The 20,080-nt window shown below is 39.0% G+C and overlaps 2 protein-coding genes across 2 annotated transcripts; both read right to left on the reverse strand.

Annotated features, from left to right (window-relative positions):
- Positions 1-46: 46 nt before the first annotated feature.
- Positions 47-17,204, reverse strand: LOC112974263 (radial spoke head 10 homolog B2-like). Its single transcript, XM_026083041.1, has 17 exons — positions 17,036-17,204; positions 15,827-15,912; positions 14,614-14,734; positions 13,641-13,817; positions 12,801-12,942; positions 12,305-12,426; positions 11,345-11,534; positions 10,487-10,598; positions 9,709-9,788; positions 9,462-9,604; positions 8,466-8,573; positions 7,210-7,386; positions 6,615-6,746; positions 4,745-4,796; positions 2,649-2,765; positions 1,222-1,414; positions 47-748 (listed from the first exon to the last, which is right to left on the reverse strand). The coding sequence occupies exons 1-17, from the start codon at positions 17,183-17,185 to the stop codon at positions 547-549; spliced, it is 2,304 nt and encodes a 767-aa protein (XP_025938826.1). The 5' UTR covers positions 17,186-17,204; the 3' UTR covers positions 47-546.
- Positions 17,116-18,784, reverse strand: LOC112974265 (radial spoke head 10 homolog B-like). The gene is made up of 4 exons (XM_026083046.1): positions 18,472-18,784; positions 17,750-17,825; positions 17,377-17,515; positions 17,116-17,209 (listed from the first exon to the last, which is right to left on the reverse strand). Exons 1-4 carry the CDS (start codon positions 18,720-18,722, stop codon positions 17,196-17,198), a joined length of 480 nt encoding a protein of 159 aa, XP_025938831.1. The 5' UTR covers positions 18,723-18,784; the 3' UTR covers positions 17,116-17,195.
- Positions 18,785-20,080: the final 1,296 nt, after the last annotated feature.

Consider the following 20,080-nt stretch of genomic DNA (forward strand, 5'->3'; position numbering starts at 1 on the left):
AATTTTTCACCATGTGAAACTAGATTGCTAGTTAAAAAAGACCTCTGACCTATGTCTGATTAACACTAAATTTCATGTGTTCTAGCTTCACCTATTCTTAGAAAGTCTTGCTTCAACTTGTTTTATTTTTTTTGTTGTCAAATAGTTACATAAAAGTAATCCCCAATTGAAACAATAGTTGCTTATGCAGTATTTCAATTATATTGACCCTATTTTAAGCAGAAACTATTTACAAGGGACATACAGAACTGACATCCCATCTCATAGCTGTATCACTGTGACACTGATGGCATTTTTAGCGAATAGAGTCAATACTCACTTCTGGAATAGCCTTGTTTATTTATGTAAAGGGTTATACTCAGGTGTAGCTGATACAGCAAGGGCCTTGGTGTAAGAGCTGGCCATGAAGTTGTTTCAGCCTGAAATGGGCAAATCTCATGCAAATAGCTTTTATAGCACTTGTGTTTTAGATGCTACTAGAAGTGGTGTTTTTTTCTTCAAAAAGTGCTTACATACTTGAAGCTTCAGTAGAGCTTATTAGAATATTTACTTTTTCTTTTTCTTTGTTCCTGCAGCCACCTTGGTAACACCGGGGGGTGGTACAACGGGTGCCTCGTCCTTTGGAGGAGGTACTAACTGTGCAACAGACTCTGACTCCTGAACTCCTGCATTCTCGATCTCAGATGATGCTTTTTCTTCTGCAGCTTCTTGTCTTTTTGCCTCTTCTGCTTCTCTTCCAGCAGCAAGTCTAAGCAGACAAAGCTTAAATTTATTAAGTCTCCCATACTGAAGTACATACAAAGATTCATACTGGCTAAGCAACTACACTTGTATTTGCAGAATGAAATATTTTACTTTAGAGAAGCAGAAAGTCTTTCTAGTTACCACTTTAAGTCTAAGTTGGACTATGCAAAAGTATCTTCAACTGAACTTGCTTCATAGAGAGCAGGACTCAAGTGCCAGGAAATACACTCATCAGAGAGCTGTAAGATAATTCTGTAGCCTGAAGGCTTCCAGTATTCATTGCTTATGACAAATAAAGAGAAATTATTTTCTTACCTTGTTATTTTATAAGCAGTCACACATTAATTACCTTCCAGATATTGCTTATTATATCTGGATGATTTGTGTCACTTATGGCATGCTATACTACTTTCATGAAGGCAGACTACACAAATTTTGTTATTAGACAAAGCCATCTCTTCAAGATAAAATACTCACTTTGCCAGCTCCTCATCCTTTAGTTTCCTCAGCTCAGCTATTTCAGCATCCCGAATTTGATTTTCTTTTATTTTTTCCTTCAGCACTTGTTCATGCTGGTAGGCAGGAAAAAACTTACTCATAAAAAAGATTTGCACCTGACACAGCTGCAGACCAAGTTCCTCATTTTGTTCATTTTTGTCTTCTAGTTTTTCTGTAACATGTAAATTACACAGTTGTTTATTTAACAAGGTATTTCTATCCCAAACTCCTCTTGGGCTGCAGTACTTCAGATCTGACACGCTGCAATGGAAGAGTCTGGCTGCACTGGTTATGATATTCCCAGCCTCCCCATGTTTGTGGGTGCTGCACACGTGCTTCTGCATGGTATGGAATAGGCCAACTGTGAGAAACTTGTAACTGCCGTGGGTGAAAGGGGAAGGCCTTGTCGTGGTTCTTCAGAGCTACTGGTCTCTGGGCATGGCACCAGAAGAACATAAACCTTCCCCTTTAGTCCTGTCATAAACATCTTAATTTCATAGTAATCCGATGACAATTCAGCATCTATGACTCCTGTACATGGGGGAATGGAGGAAAGAACATAACTACGTGAAACAGCCTAACTGCATGCAAGCACGTGTGACTTTCTAAAAATTACTGTGTGCAATGTTTCCCACAGCTGGTCTGCCAGGGCCCATCTGCTGGTCGTTTAAGAGACAATGATGTTTTCTGATCTGTAACTTCTCAGTCGTCAGATTGCAGTGAGAGATCTGATGACTGCACAAAGAACACGTTGTCTCCTCACGTTCTTGGACTGCGGTTCTTTATTTGTAGAAACATTAACAAGCACAAAGAGTATTAGAGATGAGACGGGCCAATCAGCTGGAAGGGAAACTGTACAAAAAGTAACATTCTCACTATTCTCACCTAACCTCTGCATATGAAAATGCTCTTACTGATTTCTCTTCTGCATGAATGCAGGCCTGTCATAAGGCAAAACATTCTGTCCCAGCTCATGGTGACAGATCACTCCTGACTATACAATTAATAATAATTCTTATCCTAAGTAAAAAAAACAAGGGATAGTGGTAGTATCTTTCATTTGGCCAAGAGATGGGGGGGGGCGGGCGTGTGCACGGTAGAAGAGAAAAACAGGCTTGCAGATTCATCTTTCCGTAGAGTAAATAATAGAAATTAAAATTTATAGATGCCCTACAAATAGAAAGTGGCATTTTAAAACTGCAGAAACTTCAAAGGAAAAAGTACTAAAACTTCTCATTTAAATTAGTTATTAAGTTTCATTTTCTTAAAAAAATTTCCTCTAGAATTAATGTTCATTTACTGCCCTCTTGTGACAAGCTGAAATCTGCATGCACGATTAAAATTTCAGTTCAGGAGTTACAAATCAAGAGCTACAAATCATTTTTTTAAAAACAGGACTGCTTTACCTGCCAGTTCCTTTGCTGGGCAGAAACCCTGTCCTTTTTCTGTGTCCCAGCTGAACAATGACTGAGTATCTTTGACATCTCCATGTGCTGCATGGAGTAAGAAGACAGTATCTGATACTGCAAAGAAAGAAAATTAAAATGACTTTATCTGTAATTCTGTGCATTAAACACCAGTGTTGGTCTTCAATATAAAAAAAATATTGTCATATGACATATCAGGTAGACCTGTGGCTGAAATAATAGTTTATTACAGATGAAAAGATATTGTTTATAATAAAGAAACACTGCTCAGTTCAACCTCCTGTTTCTATCTCAAAATGAGTGCAACAGAGCAGGAAGAATTTATTTGGAAAAAGCCTTTGAGTTATTTTTAAGGAAGTGTTACAGCCTGTCACTAGAAATGAGCTTGCTGATGCAATTTATGAGCACAAATATTCTCCCTCATGATATACACCATGGAATGGTACACAAAGCATCTGTACAGCTGTGACTGGGAGGATTTGGGGGGGATATTTAGCTGTCATATAAGAATACTGGGAAAATATCCAAAGGCGTTATTGCAAAAGACCAGCAAATACATCTATATTAGCTATATTAGTATGATCAGACAGTGATGTAAGCTCAGAAATAATATGCATCCAACTTTCATTAAATATATGCATGTTTTTGCTCCGAAAACTTCTTTAAAAAGCTCCATAGAGACCAAAATAATTCAGCCTGAAATTGTTCAAATGTATACCTACCCGCACAGTTACCAGAAAATAAGTAAAAATAATAATTATGCATATTAAAACCCAGGCTTGTTCTCAGTTCATATGTTTTACTACCCCTTCCAATAGCTCAACAAGGCTTGTTAGCTTTAGGGTAGAATTGCCTAACATGGCTGAGTTGCTTCTGCTGCTGGACCGGGTTTGATGAATTTGCGCTATCATCTACCATGTTATCTTCTGACTCTCCTCCTTCAAACTAACATCTTCACTATGTACAACCAGCCTTCAAACACACTCGCTGGTTAATACAATAGTATTCAGGTGAGCACGAATTATTACTGCGAGATTCTAGCATTGTTATTCCTTATAAACATTAATGATGTGATACCTGTTCAAGTGTGGTTTAGTGGGATTGGTTCTGAATATTACAGGTAACTTTTTGATGGACGTGAGAGAGGAGGAGCTCACAGGGGCAGCCAGCTGACAGTGAATGCAATCTGTTGCTATTTTATATATTAACAGTACCATCACCTGCCCATTTTCCTGATATTTAGCAATGGGCTAGAAGGAACGTAAGTGTGCCAGTAACAGAAACAGGAAAATGTGGGAAGCAGACTGAGGCAGCCAAGCAGCGTGTCAGCACAGGAATAAAGCCCTTCAGTTGCCTGGAGGAGTGACATAGTGAAGAGCATGAATTTTAGTGTTGCAAGTCGTAGCAAGCAAACTGCAGAGGGGAATTTCCCTGCAAAACCTAAGAATTCCTTTGAACAGTCTTACCACACCACACCTCGCAGTCAACCGCATTTGCTCAGCTCCAGCTAAGCCAGCACATGGCCATTGCTCCTAATAACCCATCACGACCCCCCTGCTCTCATCTGCTCAGGTTTCTCCTGTGCCCACATGCCCACAGTAGAAGCACAGAATCCAAAGATGCTGTCTAGAAGATGAAAGCAGAGTGATGGAGGGTCAGCTTAGACTAGACAAACACAGCGAATCAACGTGTGAGGCAGGAAGAGCTAATAACAAGGAAGAACAACCTGTGAGTGTTCATGTAATTAAGTCCTAGATCTACAAATCAACAAAAAACACCGATTATATTCAAACAGATGATCTCAACAGGGAGGAGCAATTCTGAAATCCTCACAGCGTAAGTTCAGAGATTCAAATTTGGCCAGCTCACCAAATATTCCAGGTGTGTGAAACTGAACATTAACGTAAAGAGCTAAACCTTGCCATAATTGCAAAACGGAATGATGCTTCCCTCTGTACATGTACAACCATTCCAGTGAGCATCTGCCTTTTTAATTATCTTTAAAGCTGTAGCAAGAGTGAGTCTCCTCTAGCACCACTGCTTATAGCTGCTATAGAATGAACTGCAGTACTCACCCATAGGAAATTCTTGAAAAGACAGCCTTCGGTCTTCACAGGATCTCAGGGACTGGGAAGAAGTTTTGAATTCAGTTATAAAATGCCTGGGCTTGTGTTCAAATTAAAAACTGAAATCACATTGTCCATTTGAGTCATGCAAATTTCTATCTACAAAGCATTCTGGAATAGTACCAGCTACTACGCTGAAAGACAAGAAGCTGCCAAACAAGGGCATTCTGCAATTACACCTATTTCAAAATATTTAATTTATAATAGTGTTTCACACTTTCAAAATTAGTGCACTTTCCCTCTGACACCAGCCAGGGAAGTAGGATTATTCTATTTCAGAGGAAGTACAGAGAAATGAAAGTTCCTGTTCTTGCACATGTCCCTCTGTTCTTATGTGTTCCTCTGCTTGACACTGTAAGTCATCTATGCCTGAGGAAACAATAATGAATTTCTCTTCCTGAGTTTAGGAATATACTCCAGGAATTATACCCAGTGAAAAGGAGAGTAGCATTCAATAGTATATCTGAGACAGAAGCTTTGAAAAGTTTTCTACTTCCTTCCCAAGCGTTTTCTGCAGCCTGATGATACCATTCTTTTGGGGTAAGTGACAGTAAGTCCCTTAATAACTCAGGTGAAACAGTTCAAACCCATGTTTGAAAGAATACAACCTTACTGGGTATGAAACTGTACAGACAGTGAAGTTTAAAAGTTTGCTGGAAGAAGAACCGGCCTCTAATTTCGGAATATGTTTCTAGGAATTCCTCCTGTGTGAAAATATATATTCCAGCTGGCTTTTAATCTCCTGTCTGCACTCTACCGGGAAGCAAAATAACATAAAACATAAACAAAACATAAAACATAAACAAGATGCAAACATAAGCAAAACAAAACATAAAATGTAAACACAACACTAACACTAACATAAACAAAGCATAAACAAGACAAAGTGTAAGCATACCATACCGAAAACATACCATACCGAAAATATACAGAAAACAAACCATAAGCATAAAACATACACAAAACAAGCCATACATAAAACATACACAAAACATAAAGAAAACAAAACATAAACAAAATATAAACAAAATATAAACATAAAACATAAAGAAAAAACAAACAAAACATAAAAACATTAAACATTAAAAACACGAACAAACCACAAAACGTAAACACAAACATAAACAAAACAAACAAAACATAAAACCATAAAACATAACCAAAACATAAACATAACCATAAACAAAACATAAACAAAACATTCGCCTATGCCTACCATTCACAAACCACAGCACAAACCTCAACACCAACCACAAACCACGTGCAGACACACCGCGCGCACCACACAAAACAAAACATAAAACATAACCAAAACATAACATCAGTAAAAGGTTATTCTAGAAATTAAGCAGACAAGTCACAAGTGTGCTGAGTTAGAAAAGGCCTCATTTTCAGCAGGCTAAGTGTACTCAGAGTATGAGGCACCCTTCTACATATTAGAATTTTAATATTAGGGTTACCTTCTCCAGTGCTACCAAGTCTCTTTGCCCAGTTTTCATCCACTCACTCCTTACCTTGCCAATAAACACATATCTGTAGTTTTGTTCATCACTGCCTTCTGCTTTAGTTATTATTACATAGAATACCACCTAACAGCCTGAACAAAAATAGTGGAAAGTATGCATAGGAGCAAGTGCTTTGTTAGCATTGGAAATGCATCATTTTTTAGGCTCATATACACATCCGGGCACAGAAGCACCTTGTAGCCAATAACAGGTGAAATTCTAGTCCCTTTCAAAACCTCAAAATACCTTGGCTTCTCTATCCCACATGAATGGCAAAACCCCTACTCCACCTTTCAATGAGAGCTTTTACGTACCTCATGCGTCTTTGTTCTGTCTTCTGATAGGACACTTTTGCTTGAAGACAACCATTGGCAAGTGTAGGGCTCAGCTGCCTCAGAAATTTCATCATTTATGTCTGTACTAATTACACTTCTGCTGTAAACGGACTAATAAAAAAATAACCATGAGAAAAAATTGTTCGTTCAATGCACTTCAGATGATGATTTTTAGATTAGCCCCAGAAAACACTGCTAGCTTAACTGGGTCAGTTCACCGTGGAACTAAATAAATGCTAGTAATGACACAAAGGAATGGGTCCTACAGGATGGACCAGGTAGCCGGAGAATGGGAGAAGGTGGGATTCAGTGGCATTTGTCAGTTCCCATTGGAACGTCAGAAGGCTTCCAAGGACATTATGTGTATTTATAATTACTTAGGAAAATTTGCAAGTGTATTAAAACTGTCTACAGTGATGTTACAGTCTAAAGTAACAATGAACAAAAAACAGGAAAATGTTCCGATCAAATGACTGCTTATGCGAAAAGAGGAATTCAGTTTCTGTGTCCCTCTGGCTTTGCTCTGGAAGTGGACATGTAATAATGGTGTTTATGAGGTCTACAACAACTTTACCTGGGACAGAGAATATTCTGGGTAGTGAGCCATAGCGGTGGTTCCCTCGGAGAGATTTTCGATTCTAAAGCTACTTCCTTTCTGACTATAACGATCTACTTGCTGCTTAACCACATCACTGGTAACATACACCAGTGCACAATCCAGAAGAGCTTCAACAAATTCAAGAAAAACCAACTAGAGTAAAACAAACATAGTCATCAATTAATTCATTTTTGTAAAATCTCTTCATTATGGGCACATGTCTGAGCACGTAAAGAATTCTAAACTACTTATTGAGCCTCTTTGGCATCACCGCATTGGCATCATTGCATCTTCTCAAACATCCCTTCTTCTGAAGAAAACCTGTAAATGGCTAAAGTTCAAAAAATCAGCAGGTGATACACTGCGTTATGCCTTACACAAGTCAAATTAAAATAAAACACTGCACGGATTTTTGCTGGAATTTTATCTGGAATTATGAGAAATTTTTCTCTGTGATGAATAACAGTTATTATCTAAAATAGTTCAATTGTACGCAACACCCCAAGAAACCCTAACAAAGGGTGTACAATGAATCCTCTAGTAATACTTTGCGTTCAGTTTATCAGATACTGATTAAAAAAATTAATTCAATCATATCATTTACAGTAGATAGTCACTGGATAAAAGCTAATTCTTTAAGGGTGAAGATCCTCTACAGCAGGTCAGCTGTCAGGCAGTGCAAGAGTCTTCTACACTCCCTACTTTACCCTATATGTTGAAGATGAAGCACTTCACATACCACTCCTGAGGTTTCTCAGATCATCAGATTTCCAGGATCAGTGGGCTCACGCCTTAACTGCTGACCCGTCTTAACATCTACACATGCCTCGGTAGCCGGGAGTGCTGAGACTCCTCCCTGCATAGCCACTGCATGCGTGGGCTGCATATGGGGCCAGTGCCCCACAAAAACTATTACCAGCAGCAGTCTCAAGAGATGGAATGTCACTGCTTGTCACAGTCCTCTGGAGGCGTATCTGTACGGTCAGTGCACAGGGGTGCTGAGGGTGTACGGAGATGGGCAAGAGAACAGGCAAAGCATGGAAGTATGAGAGAGAAACTAGGCAAAGCAAAGGAAGATAAAAAAAGAGCCTTAAAGCTTGTACTCTATTTTTTTTCATAGTAAGTTACATTCTTTTCCTGTTCTGGCAGATAGGTCAGTATTTGCAGCATTTTCTAAAATTAATTTTAGTTGCTCCTGTAGCAATGAACTATTATGCGGGTTTTTTCCATACCTCCTGCTCCAGATTGCTGTTATTGCCATCACATAGAAAGGGATGGTCTTTGACAAGTATTTCCACAAGTCTTGCAGCAGTTAATTGCTTGCTTAGAAGCTTGAAATCCTGTGTAAGATTAAACATTACGTGTTAACAACACTTAAGCATTCCCACATGGACCTAATCTAATTCGCTTTAAGGCCTGTGTGAAAATCTCTAGTGGTTTCAAGTGACACCTCCAGCACATAATTAATGACAGAGTAAAAATTCTGGCCTTACTGAAATCAATGGGAATTTTTCCTAGATGCCAAGAACAGTGCTAAGCAAGAGCTTGTGAAAGCTAAGAAATAAAAACATCAAATATTACAATTTTGTCATCTGATTTTTTTTATTATTTTTTTCAGACAAAAAAGATGACTGAATCAAAAGGCATTTATTCCAAAGAGGCCTGCCAAAGAGGCATCACATTTCCAGCAGCATACATAGGCTCGGATTTAATCAGTGAAAGCCTGCCCCAAAACACAGTCATACTAATGGGAGTCATTCCCTGACTTCACTATAATCTGGATCAGTCCCTGAATTGTTGAGTTTTAGAAAAAAATCTCATGTCCATGATGCAGCAAATACTTTAAATTAATAAATTATTAAAATGCTTTAATGTGTTAATTCAAGAGCTGCCAATCTTGAGTTCTACCAATATGACATTTTAGTGCATGAATTTTATGGGAAGAAAAAAAAAATCACTAGCAAAGTTATTTATATTCACTTTAAAAAAAAAGAAGTACTTGTCTAAGACTGATTTCAAATAAGGAATCAGAATGCGGTCCTGAAAAGGACCGCTGCTCACCATAGCAATTGTCCCTTTAGCATCTGTTGGACAGTTCATACAAATAACATTACCCATACCTTTATGCTTGCACAGGAGCTACAGGGAGAATTTTAAAATGACCATATAAACTGAACAAATGTGCATTTAGCCAGATCAAAAATAAAAAAAACAGTGTAGATAATTACTTTCAACATCCAAAGGAAATGCCTCATTTTCATTGTGGGTTCAAATGGAGGCTTGGTACTTGGTCTACAAAAAGCTCTGTATATTTCCCAGCATTTGTCAACGTAGCTCATGGCACAGACAGCATGTTCAGAAAATAAAATACCTGTAAAAATTAATTGGGAAAAAATAACAATTACTCTAAAGCTCTGATGTATTTACTACTAATTGATTAATTCTGAACTGCACAGAAGAAACATCGTTACTTACCCTGTATATGACAAGCAGTGGGAATAACATTCCTGGACATCATTTCTAAGAAACATTTATGTAGATAAGGACCTTCTTCTCTACAGTTGAAACAAAAATACATACTCTTTTCTTTTGCACAAGGAGTACAATAAGAGTTATTTTTACAAGTACACTTTATAAGTACATTCACCCTGTAAAAATTTTACAACAGATTTTTCTCAGACGAACTCTTCAGTGAAATTTAGGACTCTCTTGCAAAGAGTCCTTCCTGAGACCAGCTTGCATTACTGCCCTCTTAGAGGGAATCAAGGAGAGAAGATTCACATTCATGTAAGCTCAGTATGAAAGATATTATACAATTCATGTAAAAGACATGAAGCAGAATTTTCAAAAACACCCCCAGGTAGTAGGATCAAGAGTCCAACTGAAATTCCAGAGTCTACTTTTCTACTTTTCTCTTAATAATTATCTCCTACAATTTATACGGAGTAATAAAAAAAAATTATAGTTCTGTATTAGAAACACATACATCAGTCTCCAAAAGCACTAATATACTGACAGCACCGTTTCTGCAAAAAAACCACTCGTACCAAATACAGGTGCAGAACAAAACTCTTGAAGTTATCACTGGGACTCTACTTTGCATAGTATCAGCACAGACAACAGAAAGGGAATGAACGCACAAGAGGGCAAGGGCAAGCTGATGCCTCGGGCAAAGGAGAATAAAAAGAGAGGGTTCCCTGGCAGAAACTAACTGATTACACTGAAATTAATTTCACTAAAAGATGAAACTTACTTGTGCTTCTCATGATAGATATGAAATGCCAGATGAATAAGGCAAGATAAGAATGTTCTGAACAGTAAGGTCTCATATGGAGAATGTATCTCTTCTAGTGGTATTTTATCACCTAAAAAAAAAATTGAAAAAATAATCTCTATTGCTATCACTGACATTAAAATGCCTATACTGACACGGGCACATAACACACTCTCATCCGCTCACTCTCTACCTACCATGGTGTTACAACACTCCTGGAAGAATCAGACCAGACACAGCACCGCTTCCAAATGAGCAGGGCAAGGCAGCATGGCCCACCTAAAACTGAATTTTAAGTTCTCTTTCTGGAAATGCATCCCCACAGCATATGGGAATCAAGGGGGAAGTGGAGTTGGAATTAATCCCTTCATATACAAGGGACACTGAAGTACATCTTTGTGATAAAGGCCCACAGCATCTCTAAGTGGAACTGACTCATTTATTGGCTCTACAGAAAAAAATAAAATAAAAATAAAAGAAACTTCAAGAACACTGAAAAAAATACAAAGATTATTTTTCCTCTACTTCTCTTTCTCAGATTCTTTAAACATTTTAAGTAAAAATAATGGCAAGTCCAGAGGATAATACAATTTTTGAACTGATGAATCTTCAGAATAATTTTTGAAGTGTATTTTTATTTTGCATTTTCTCACCTAAGGTCCCAAAGTGCCTGGGTAAGTGTTAATACATCCAGCAAGAACGCAGGGGCGCACAGGGCCACGCTCAGGGCCACTGAACTACCAGGGTTGAGCTATCAGTAGAACTTGCCACTCCAACCCCCCGCAGCTTACTATTAAAATTCCTAAATTCTAGTCCCTCCTCAATAGAAATACAAACCGCTCAATAGCCGATCCATTTCAGCAAGAGTTAAGTTGCAATGATGAAACTGGCAGTCCTTCAGAAATCTCCAAAACTGGAGCTTAGTCATCAGGAAGGCGTTGTCAAGGGAATGATCACAGCCTAAGCTGCTGTAGAAGCTGTAAATTCTTCTCAGTTCCGTCATATGTCTCAACACAGCGAATTCTATCTAAACAAAGCAGCGTAAGTTCTCACGGCAAGTAGGGATCAGCATGTACCCATCCCATAATGGGGCAAACATTTTTTTATCTCACAGCTTCCAAGGGCACACTCCTCGTTAAGTTTTCATGAAAACATTACTCAAATGTAGTTATAATAAATACCGTTTGATGACTTATAAGTTTGTCTGCCAATAAACCTTTATATCTCTCTCTACACATCAGCCCCATTAACAATAAACATTTTGCCAGTCACAGTAAAAAATATATAAATTGCTGCACAAGGTAGGTAAAAGACACCAACAGAAGAGTGAGAAGCAACTCGCATGATACAGCTCAGCAGCAGTATTTATGTAGATAAATGGAAAATTTTGAGTAGTTTTTGAACAAGAAGCATCCAACAGGAATCACTGTCCCCTGTACTAATAAAACACAAAGTCACCTAAAAGGTTTGAAATTAAATCTTTCGCTCAGGAACACTGGACTCAGCATATGGAATGCATCAGTGGAGACCCTCTCCAGACCTCACAGTAACTAAAAGTAGATGATGAGTGCCCTTCCAGATAGAAAAATATATTTTTTATTCCCTTCTAGTGGATGCTCAGGAATACACAATACTGTCTCTTCATTCTTTTTGCTTGTATGTTTTCATTGCTTTCAGATTTTGGATAATTCTTGAATGCAAAGACTTACTTTATGCACATAAACCAGAAATAAATTAAAATTATGTGAAACATATCAGTGGAAAAAAAAAAGAAAATACCAGACAATAGGCTCTTACTTGTTTCACTTCTTCTTGTCTCTCTTCCTTTGGGAAGAAGTCAAGCAGTGAAGATATATCTAATTCAATATTTGGTCCCAGAAGAGAAGTATTTGTTGAGCCATCAACTGTTCTGATGGTTTCTAACAAGCAAGTAAAATAAAAATAAAATAAAATGAAATTTTCAAAATTTCAAAAATATACAAGCAAAAGAAAACATACTATTCCTTCTCATTTCACTGATTTCAAAAGGAGAATAACAGACTCTTTTACAGTGATAAGCAGATATTTAATAATCAACAACATAACCATTAAAGAGCCATTTAGGCAAATTAACTACTAAGCAAAAGAAAATGCTGATATAGCAAATGCTGATAGTTTCAAAGTTCTTTGAAAAAATATGTCTGGCTCTTGAATAAGTATGAACAGCTTGACATTATTTAAAAAAAAGTAACAACTAACGAAGTAACAACTAACAAATGTGAAGTAGAACTTGTTGCTTTCTTAAGCTGCTTACCAGTGCCAAAAGGACTTTGTGTGCCAATGGCATTCAGATCTTGCACATTCAGTGCATCCACTTGAAAAGCAGGATATTCTGCTATATGATCATCTATAAACTCTCCTTCATAAACATGCCCGTTCTTGAAGATAAACTTGCCCTACAGACAGATTCATTTGATTAATTTCAATATAAATTTTCCCATTTAATGAAAGATCAGTAAAAACAACGCTAATGCTCTCAATTAATTTTCCTTATAAGAATCTCTGTTAAAATGCAATATATGAGATAACACAAAACAAAGAATTTTTCTTTTTTACACTTTCTTTTGTCACTTGTTAATTAAATTATCTTGCTGGGATGAAGAATTTCTAAGTATCTTTTTTTATTTTGAAACATAATTTGAGAAATAAACATCCTTCCCTCATATAGGACTGTCCATAGTCTTTCCTAATAGTTAAAAATACTCTGGGGGCACAGTGTGTTAATGTGAGCACACCCTCTGTGTGAGGGCAGATTGAAATCCACTAGCACGTATGACAATATACAGCGAAAGTACTGACCAACCGTTGGGAAAAAAAAAAAAAATCAAGACGCACCTACTGCCCTGAAACGCCATTGTAAAATATATTTCCATACACACACCCCCAACCCCCGAGTCAAATCTGTTGCCCAGCAAGGTCCTTGGAAGGAGTCCTACGGCTTTCAGTGGAATCTGTACATTATGTTGGGATTCCATCCACAGTGCAAACTGAATGTAGTTTTCAGTACAGAAATCTAGAGATGTACCATACGGAGCAGAACAAAGCCTCTTCTCATGTTGTCTTTAATACTCTCTCACTATTTGTCAGTACTCACCCTGCCATGCTTCTTATTGCAAACCCATTCTCCATCATACACGGCTCCACTGGCGTATACGAACCTCCCATGTCCATGACGATCCCCATTTACAAAATCTCCTATGTATTTATTCCTTAAAGGATACTGAGACAAAGGCATCCTCCTCAGAAACCATATGTGGGTGCCAAATCCATGCTGAAAAAAGGTTTTTTTAAAAAAAGAAAAAGAGAAGTCACTAAAAGAGTTACTATTGCTACAGGTCCAGATTTAAAAAAAGGAGAGGACGTGCCCAGGTATCTCTAAGAGTCACTGCTGATAAATCTCTCAAATAAGAGCACCAGCGGATGGTGGCAGCAGCTCAAACCGTACGTACAACTATTCTACCGAGATGCATGGGAGCAGCATCCAGGTGATACACTGAACCAACACGTACATAAGCAGGCTCTACCAACAGGACTGGCCTAAAGAAGTCCTTCCTGTCTGAATCCTTGTGACTGTAATGCTGAACAGCCACACAAGGAACACCGTGCCAGATGGAGACCCATGGTGTTCCAGAAGCCGGGCTCCTTGACAATTTTATGTAGGGTGAAAAGATTGTGGATGTAGCTCTCATTTCCTTTCCAACAGAATAATAGAGGCAAGGAACAGAAAATGCCAGAGATCTCCTTGCCTCATACATCTTTACTAGAGGGAACAGTGTGGTTTAATATTTTATAGATGGCACAGAAGTAAAATGCCACTTAGTCTCACTACTGAAGTCACATCTCAAGCCAAGTATAGCCGTAAACGTTTAATGTTTTATTATGAAAAAGGTTTATATTGGAATATAGCTAACAACATGAGAATCAACTTATGAAAAAACAGTACATTCCCACTATCTCAACTGGCAAATCATACAAAGCTTCTTTGATACTGCACAAAGTTCTCTATCTAGTTTTACTACAGTAATGAGCAGATATCAAAGTAAAGAGGTTAGAAAAGGAATTAATACCTGTATGCCATATTCCCACTGTCCTATATACTCTTGATTAGCTGTCAGCCACCTCATTCTTCCTTTTCCATGACGTACATTTTTCTCCCACTGACCTTCATAGATATTTCCAGACTTATAGCTGCAAGAAAACAGTAAGAGAGTTATGACTTAGTCACTGTAAGAAAATAGTAAGACAGGCCCACACAAACAAGTGTTGGTCTCTCACTGGTCATCAGTGAGTCTCAGACGTCTTTTGCTGAGGGATGGCAAGAGAAACACGTTAGGAGAGACATTTTGTATTAAGATAGCTAAATTCTGACCCATGCATTGCTTCAAAAGACAGACTATCCAAAAGGAAAAGATTCCCAGTTGGCCATTTACCAGTCTCAGATAAAATAATTATGTTAAGATACTAATAAATTCAAAGTTCTTAGAGCACAAGTACAAACAAGCTCAGCATGATTTGAGGACCATGTCCATGAGATATTAAAACAATGCAGCAACATATCACTTTTCTGACAAGTCCTTAGGAAAATGACGTTTTTTGCAACTGAGAGATAACCAAAAGATTTTTATGGCTGTACTTTGGATCAAGAAATCCCAATACTGTCTGTATTATTCACTTACATAATTCAGTGTATGTATACTGAATTCTGACTGGATATTACAAGAACAAGGTTTAGAGTAAAACCTCAGGAGATATTAGCATTCATTTGAAAGTTGGCTCACTGTGACATGGACACACTGGTTTCATTGTACTCATTGTTTACCTCATATTTTTAACTTACAAACCATTGTAAAACATAAACCAGTTCCTTTTGTCCAAAGAACCTTTGTCATAGCTAGTCAAAATATTCTTTCATATGTAATTCCATCAAAAAATCCATTAATTTATGAAAGGAGCTTCATCTATTCAAATCAATTGAGTCAATTTGCTTTAATAAGACAATTTGTGGTTTACCAAATTAGATTTTTAATTATTTTGTCTTTAGATGACTTTCTTTGGGGGAATGATCAGGAGAAACATACCAACATAAAAATTTAAGTCATACAGAAGGTCTATTTTATTACTATCAAGCACTTTGTACAATTACTTATTCCACCACAGAAAATGCATACTGTTATGAAATGGTAGTATTTTTTACCCATTTTAAATAATAGAAGAATCTGTATGATAACACATGCAAAATAAAAAATCTGAAGCAAAGAACAAAAATGTTATCATACTTACCATCTAATTCCCCATCCTTCTTTGTTGTTATTTACCCAGTCACCTGAATACCAAGAGGTCTGTTCCTGATTATAGTAAATGGTACCCTGAAACAAACAGTGTAGTCAATTTAAATCAATAGCTAAATATTCATCTACATTTAATAAAACATTCCATACAAGTTATACTAGACATGATCACGCTCTTACCTACAGTCACTTTGATATAAACAGAGTGCTAAAAGGACTGAACAGCTAAAATTAAATATAAACACAGCCTCTCTCTATAGGTACTAGTTAAGACCTTAAAAAAGACCAAGTGTTGAAAGAAAAAAAAAGCATACTACATTACGTCAGTCTACCACATTTCTCAACCCAGCTGGAAATACTTTCACAGATTGTAACTTCGTCAACCTAAGGACCGTTACCCTGAAGAGGTGGATCAGCTTTCTGACTCATCCAGAACTCCACTTTCAACACGAGGTCTACAGTTACTTCCTTTAGAAGGCAATCATGCAACTAGCATACAGCATTAACTGTTCTGTTTTTCCCTGTCTCATTGCTTCCTCTCAGAATGAATCAGACAGACCATTCCACTGGTGACCAACCACAGCAGCCTGCATAATTTTAGTGTCCCATTAGTGACACAAAACTCAAAACATGTAATTAGAACTGATCTTCCTCACATGCTGAGCATTGGTCTTCAAACCGTCAGGCCCAGCAGAGTGTGTCAAGTTGGATGCACAAAACTGAGACAGATAAAAGCTAGTTCCCTTTAAAAAGTTGGAACTATATGTTACTTATAGTACATAGGACAGTCTTGGCTATTATCATACTTAGTCTAATGTTACACATTTGAGAGGTGGGATCACTCTGTCATTAGTGGGAAGTTAATCATTCTGTCAGAAATGTATTAAATGTGGCTACCGATGCCGTTGTCAATTTTTACTCTGTCATCATCTAACTGGAGCAGCATAAAAGACAAGACACACAAGCTAGCAATGACTCTTGGCATACCATTCAGCCCTTTTACTACAGAAAAGATCCCACCTCACTAGTTTGAATTAGCATACACTACTGCAGAGAAGATCCCTAGGAAAGAAAAAAGAATATATAGCACAAGATCAATGCAACAATACAAAACTTTCTGGCCAAACGTTTGCACAAGAGTGCTTTTTGTTCTGGAGACTACTCACCCAAGACAATGCTCTCATTTGATGTTTCTATTTACCTTTCCATGTCTTTTGCCTTTACACCAGCAGCCAGCATAAGAAACCAGATGCGTACCACTCCTGAACACTCCAAATCCATGCCTAACTCCATTGCTGATTGATCCTTCATACATGCTGCCATCACTCCATGTATAACAGCCGTTATACATTTGTACATTCTTAACAAAAGTCCCCTAAAAGATTAAATTGCGACATTTAGAAAAACTAAGGCACATGACTCAACGTTCCTGCTTAATGCAAAGGAGATAAGACCAACTGTCTGGAAGAATCCAGGCTTGATTGAAATTAGTGCCATAGTTCTGCAGTTGCTACCTGCACTGTGCCAATTATTGTCACTTACCTACTTTCCTTGAATTTGCACATCTTACTGGCTGTACTAGTGTTCGCTCATAAGCTGTACTGCATTTTACCTTGTACTTCACTCCATCAGCCCACGTGTAAGTCCCTTGTCCATGCATAAGTCCCTCAGAAAACATGCCCTTCAAAATGAAGAAAACAGTATTGTTTACAAATTCATTCCTACCACCACTAAGCCGACAGTGATGGTAAGATTTTGAAATAACGTATTAAATCTCCTTCAACTGCTAGTTTCAAAAGAAGAGTTTTAATGCCAGAAACCGATAGAGCTCTCACATTTTAACTGCTCAGCCTCCACCTACACTAAAAGAGTTCTAGAACTTGATCCTTTTTTTTTTTTTTAATTATACACTCACCTTGTATGTATTCCCCCCCTCAAAATATGCGACGCCTTCACCCTCATACAGTCCATGGACTTTTTCACCTTCATACCTACAAAGAAGACAAACTAAAGATGAACATTCCAAGCTGCTATCAGTAAAACTAAATCACAACAAGCACAGAATAAGTGACCTTCGATTTACTACAGTCTGCACACTGGCGCAGATACCAGTGGCCCGAAACATTATAGGGCAGCAGCAACTGAAAATGGCATAGGTCTATTTGCTTCACAGTCTGTCTACTTAAGACTAAATTTCACTCCACCTGAACAAAGCCAAAAGAATGAGGCTTTTGGCGGACATACAGAGAGCACCAGCAACACTCTCAGGTGCAGAAAGGCAGAAGAATTCCATAGGTATCACTAATACGATATTAAGGCTACTAGGTGTGATTAACCACAAAAAACTAACTTCCGGTTCCTGCAGCCATCCTTTTTATCAGCCTGTACCAATCACATTTTGTATAGCCAGCTTGTGTGCAACTGGAGAGCAGATCTCGAGAAAAGGATTTTGTAATTAAACACAGTTCTTACTCCTTCCTGAAATAGCCTAAGGGCCTCGTTTTTGATGCCTCTTTCTATACTAGATAGTTGTTGCCTCAAAACAAGAGTCAAATCCATATTTGTAGGACAGCAGGCACACCAGCGATATTTAAATGAGAATTCCTGACTTAACAGATGTAGTTGTAACAAACATACCTTTCTACAATAATTCGAGCAAGAAGAGGCTCCTCACGGTATGGAGGAACACGTCGCACTGGAGGTTCTTTCACCGCCTCTGGCTCTTTGACCAGTACCAAAGGAATTGCTTGTGGTTCTTCCCCTCCATACAAGGTCAGCAAACTTGCCGGCTTCGTTGAGCTGCTCTCAACTGCAGTATCTTGTGCAGGAGCAGGAGGACGTACAGATTTTTCTGATTTCTTGCCATCTTTCTTCTTATCCTTTGCCATAATTATTGGATTGTCTCAACCTGTGTTATTCTCATGAACATCTACTGTATTCTTATGTAAAGACTTTTTTCCCCACAATCTAAATATATCTGACAAAAAAAATTTAACAGATGTGAAGATTTCTAATTTCTTTTTTAATTACAGTGCATACAAGTATCTTAAATTCTTTCTGTGATAGTAGCAATAATTCCCCAATGAAATGTTTTTGGCTTGTGCTGCATAAACCCCAGGGCTAGCAGGAAGAGACCCACGAATTACTAAGAAATCCATCAAAAGCACTAAAACAGAAGAGTCTGCTGCCAGATAGCTTAGTTTTGCTATTCAGAGGTCTACAGCTTTACCAGAACGTTTTTACAGATCTAGAAATAATGCTGTAGAAAAGCTGAAAACCATTTCTCTCGAATGAGGAAAACTGAGTTTGATAAAGGTCTTGGAAATTACAGCTGCAGAAATATTTTGGATTTTAAGCTGCCTTTAAAGTTGCAAGAATATTTGCATTTTGTATCTAAAGTTACAAGGCGCAGATGCACCTGTCATGTTGCCACCCAGCATCATCGCTTACAAGAAACAAGGCTGTTTTGCCCATTACGGGCGCCACGGCTCAGCGCGAAGGCCTGCTCGCGGTCGCGCCTCTGCCCGCACACGCCGCCGCGCCGCGACCCCCCCACACGACGGCGGGCGCGCGCTGTGCTGTGGCGACGGCGGCGGCTCCGAGACCGCGCCACGCGGCCGCCTGGCGACAACGCGCGCGTTACTCCGCGCCGATCTGGCGAGGACGGCGGCGACCGAGCGGCGCGAAGGACCCGCGCGGGGCGGCGAAGGGAAGGCGAAGGCGAAGGCGAGAGGAGGCGCCGCCACCGCCGCACGGGGCGTCCGCGCCGCGCCGCGCCCTCCCCGCGCAGCCGCACTCCCGCGCCCGCCGCCGTCACCATAGTAACTGGGGCGGGCGGCTCCCGGCGCGCTGCGTCCCCGGCGGCGGGGCCCGGCCTGGGGCTGCCGCGGGGCCCGGCCCCGGCCGCGGCCCGGTTCATTCACGCAGCCTTGGTCCCCGCTTCAACAGGCCCGATCCTGACAACGACCTTGATTCTCCCGCCGTAGGCTTTGGCCTGACCTCTAGCACCCCCCGTGTGCGGTGTCTGCTCTTCCCATCCCCTCTCACAGGAGGAAGCCCAGCCCTTAAAAGCAGTGCTTGGGAGAAGGATGGAAACATGGATAATTAAGAAGTAACCATGTCAGATAAGTTCTTCTATTCAATTCATCCATTAAGCACAGATGCCAAGGAGGAGTTAATCATTCAATGCAGTATTAATGCTTGAAGTAATTATAAAATATAATGCAACTTTAGTATCAAGAAAAAA

The sequence above is a fragment of the Apteryx rowi genome, unplaced genomic scaffold (assembly GCF_003343035.1).
Source record: "Apteryx rowi isolate R43461 unplaced genomic scaffold, aptRow1 scaffold_6, whole genome shotgun sequence".
NCBI lineage: Eukaryota > Metazoa > Chordata > Aves > Apterygiformes > Apterygidae > Apteryx > Apteryx rowi.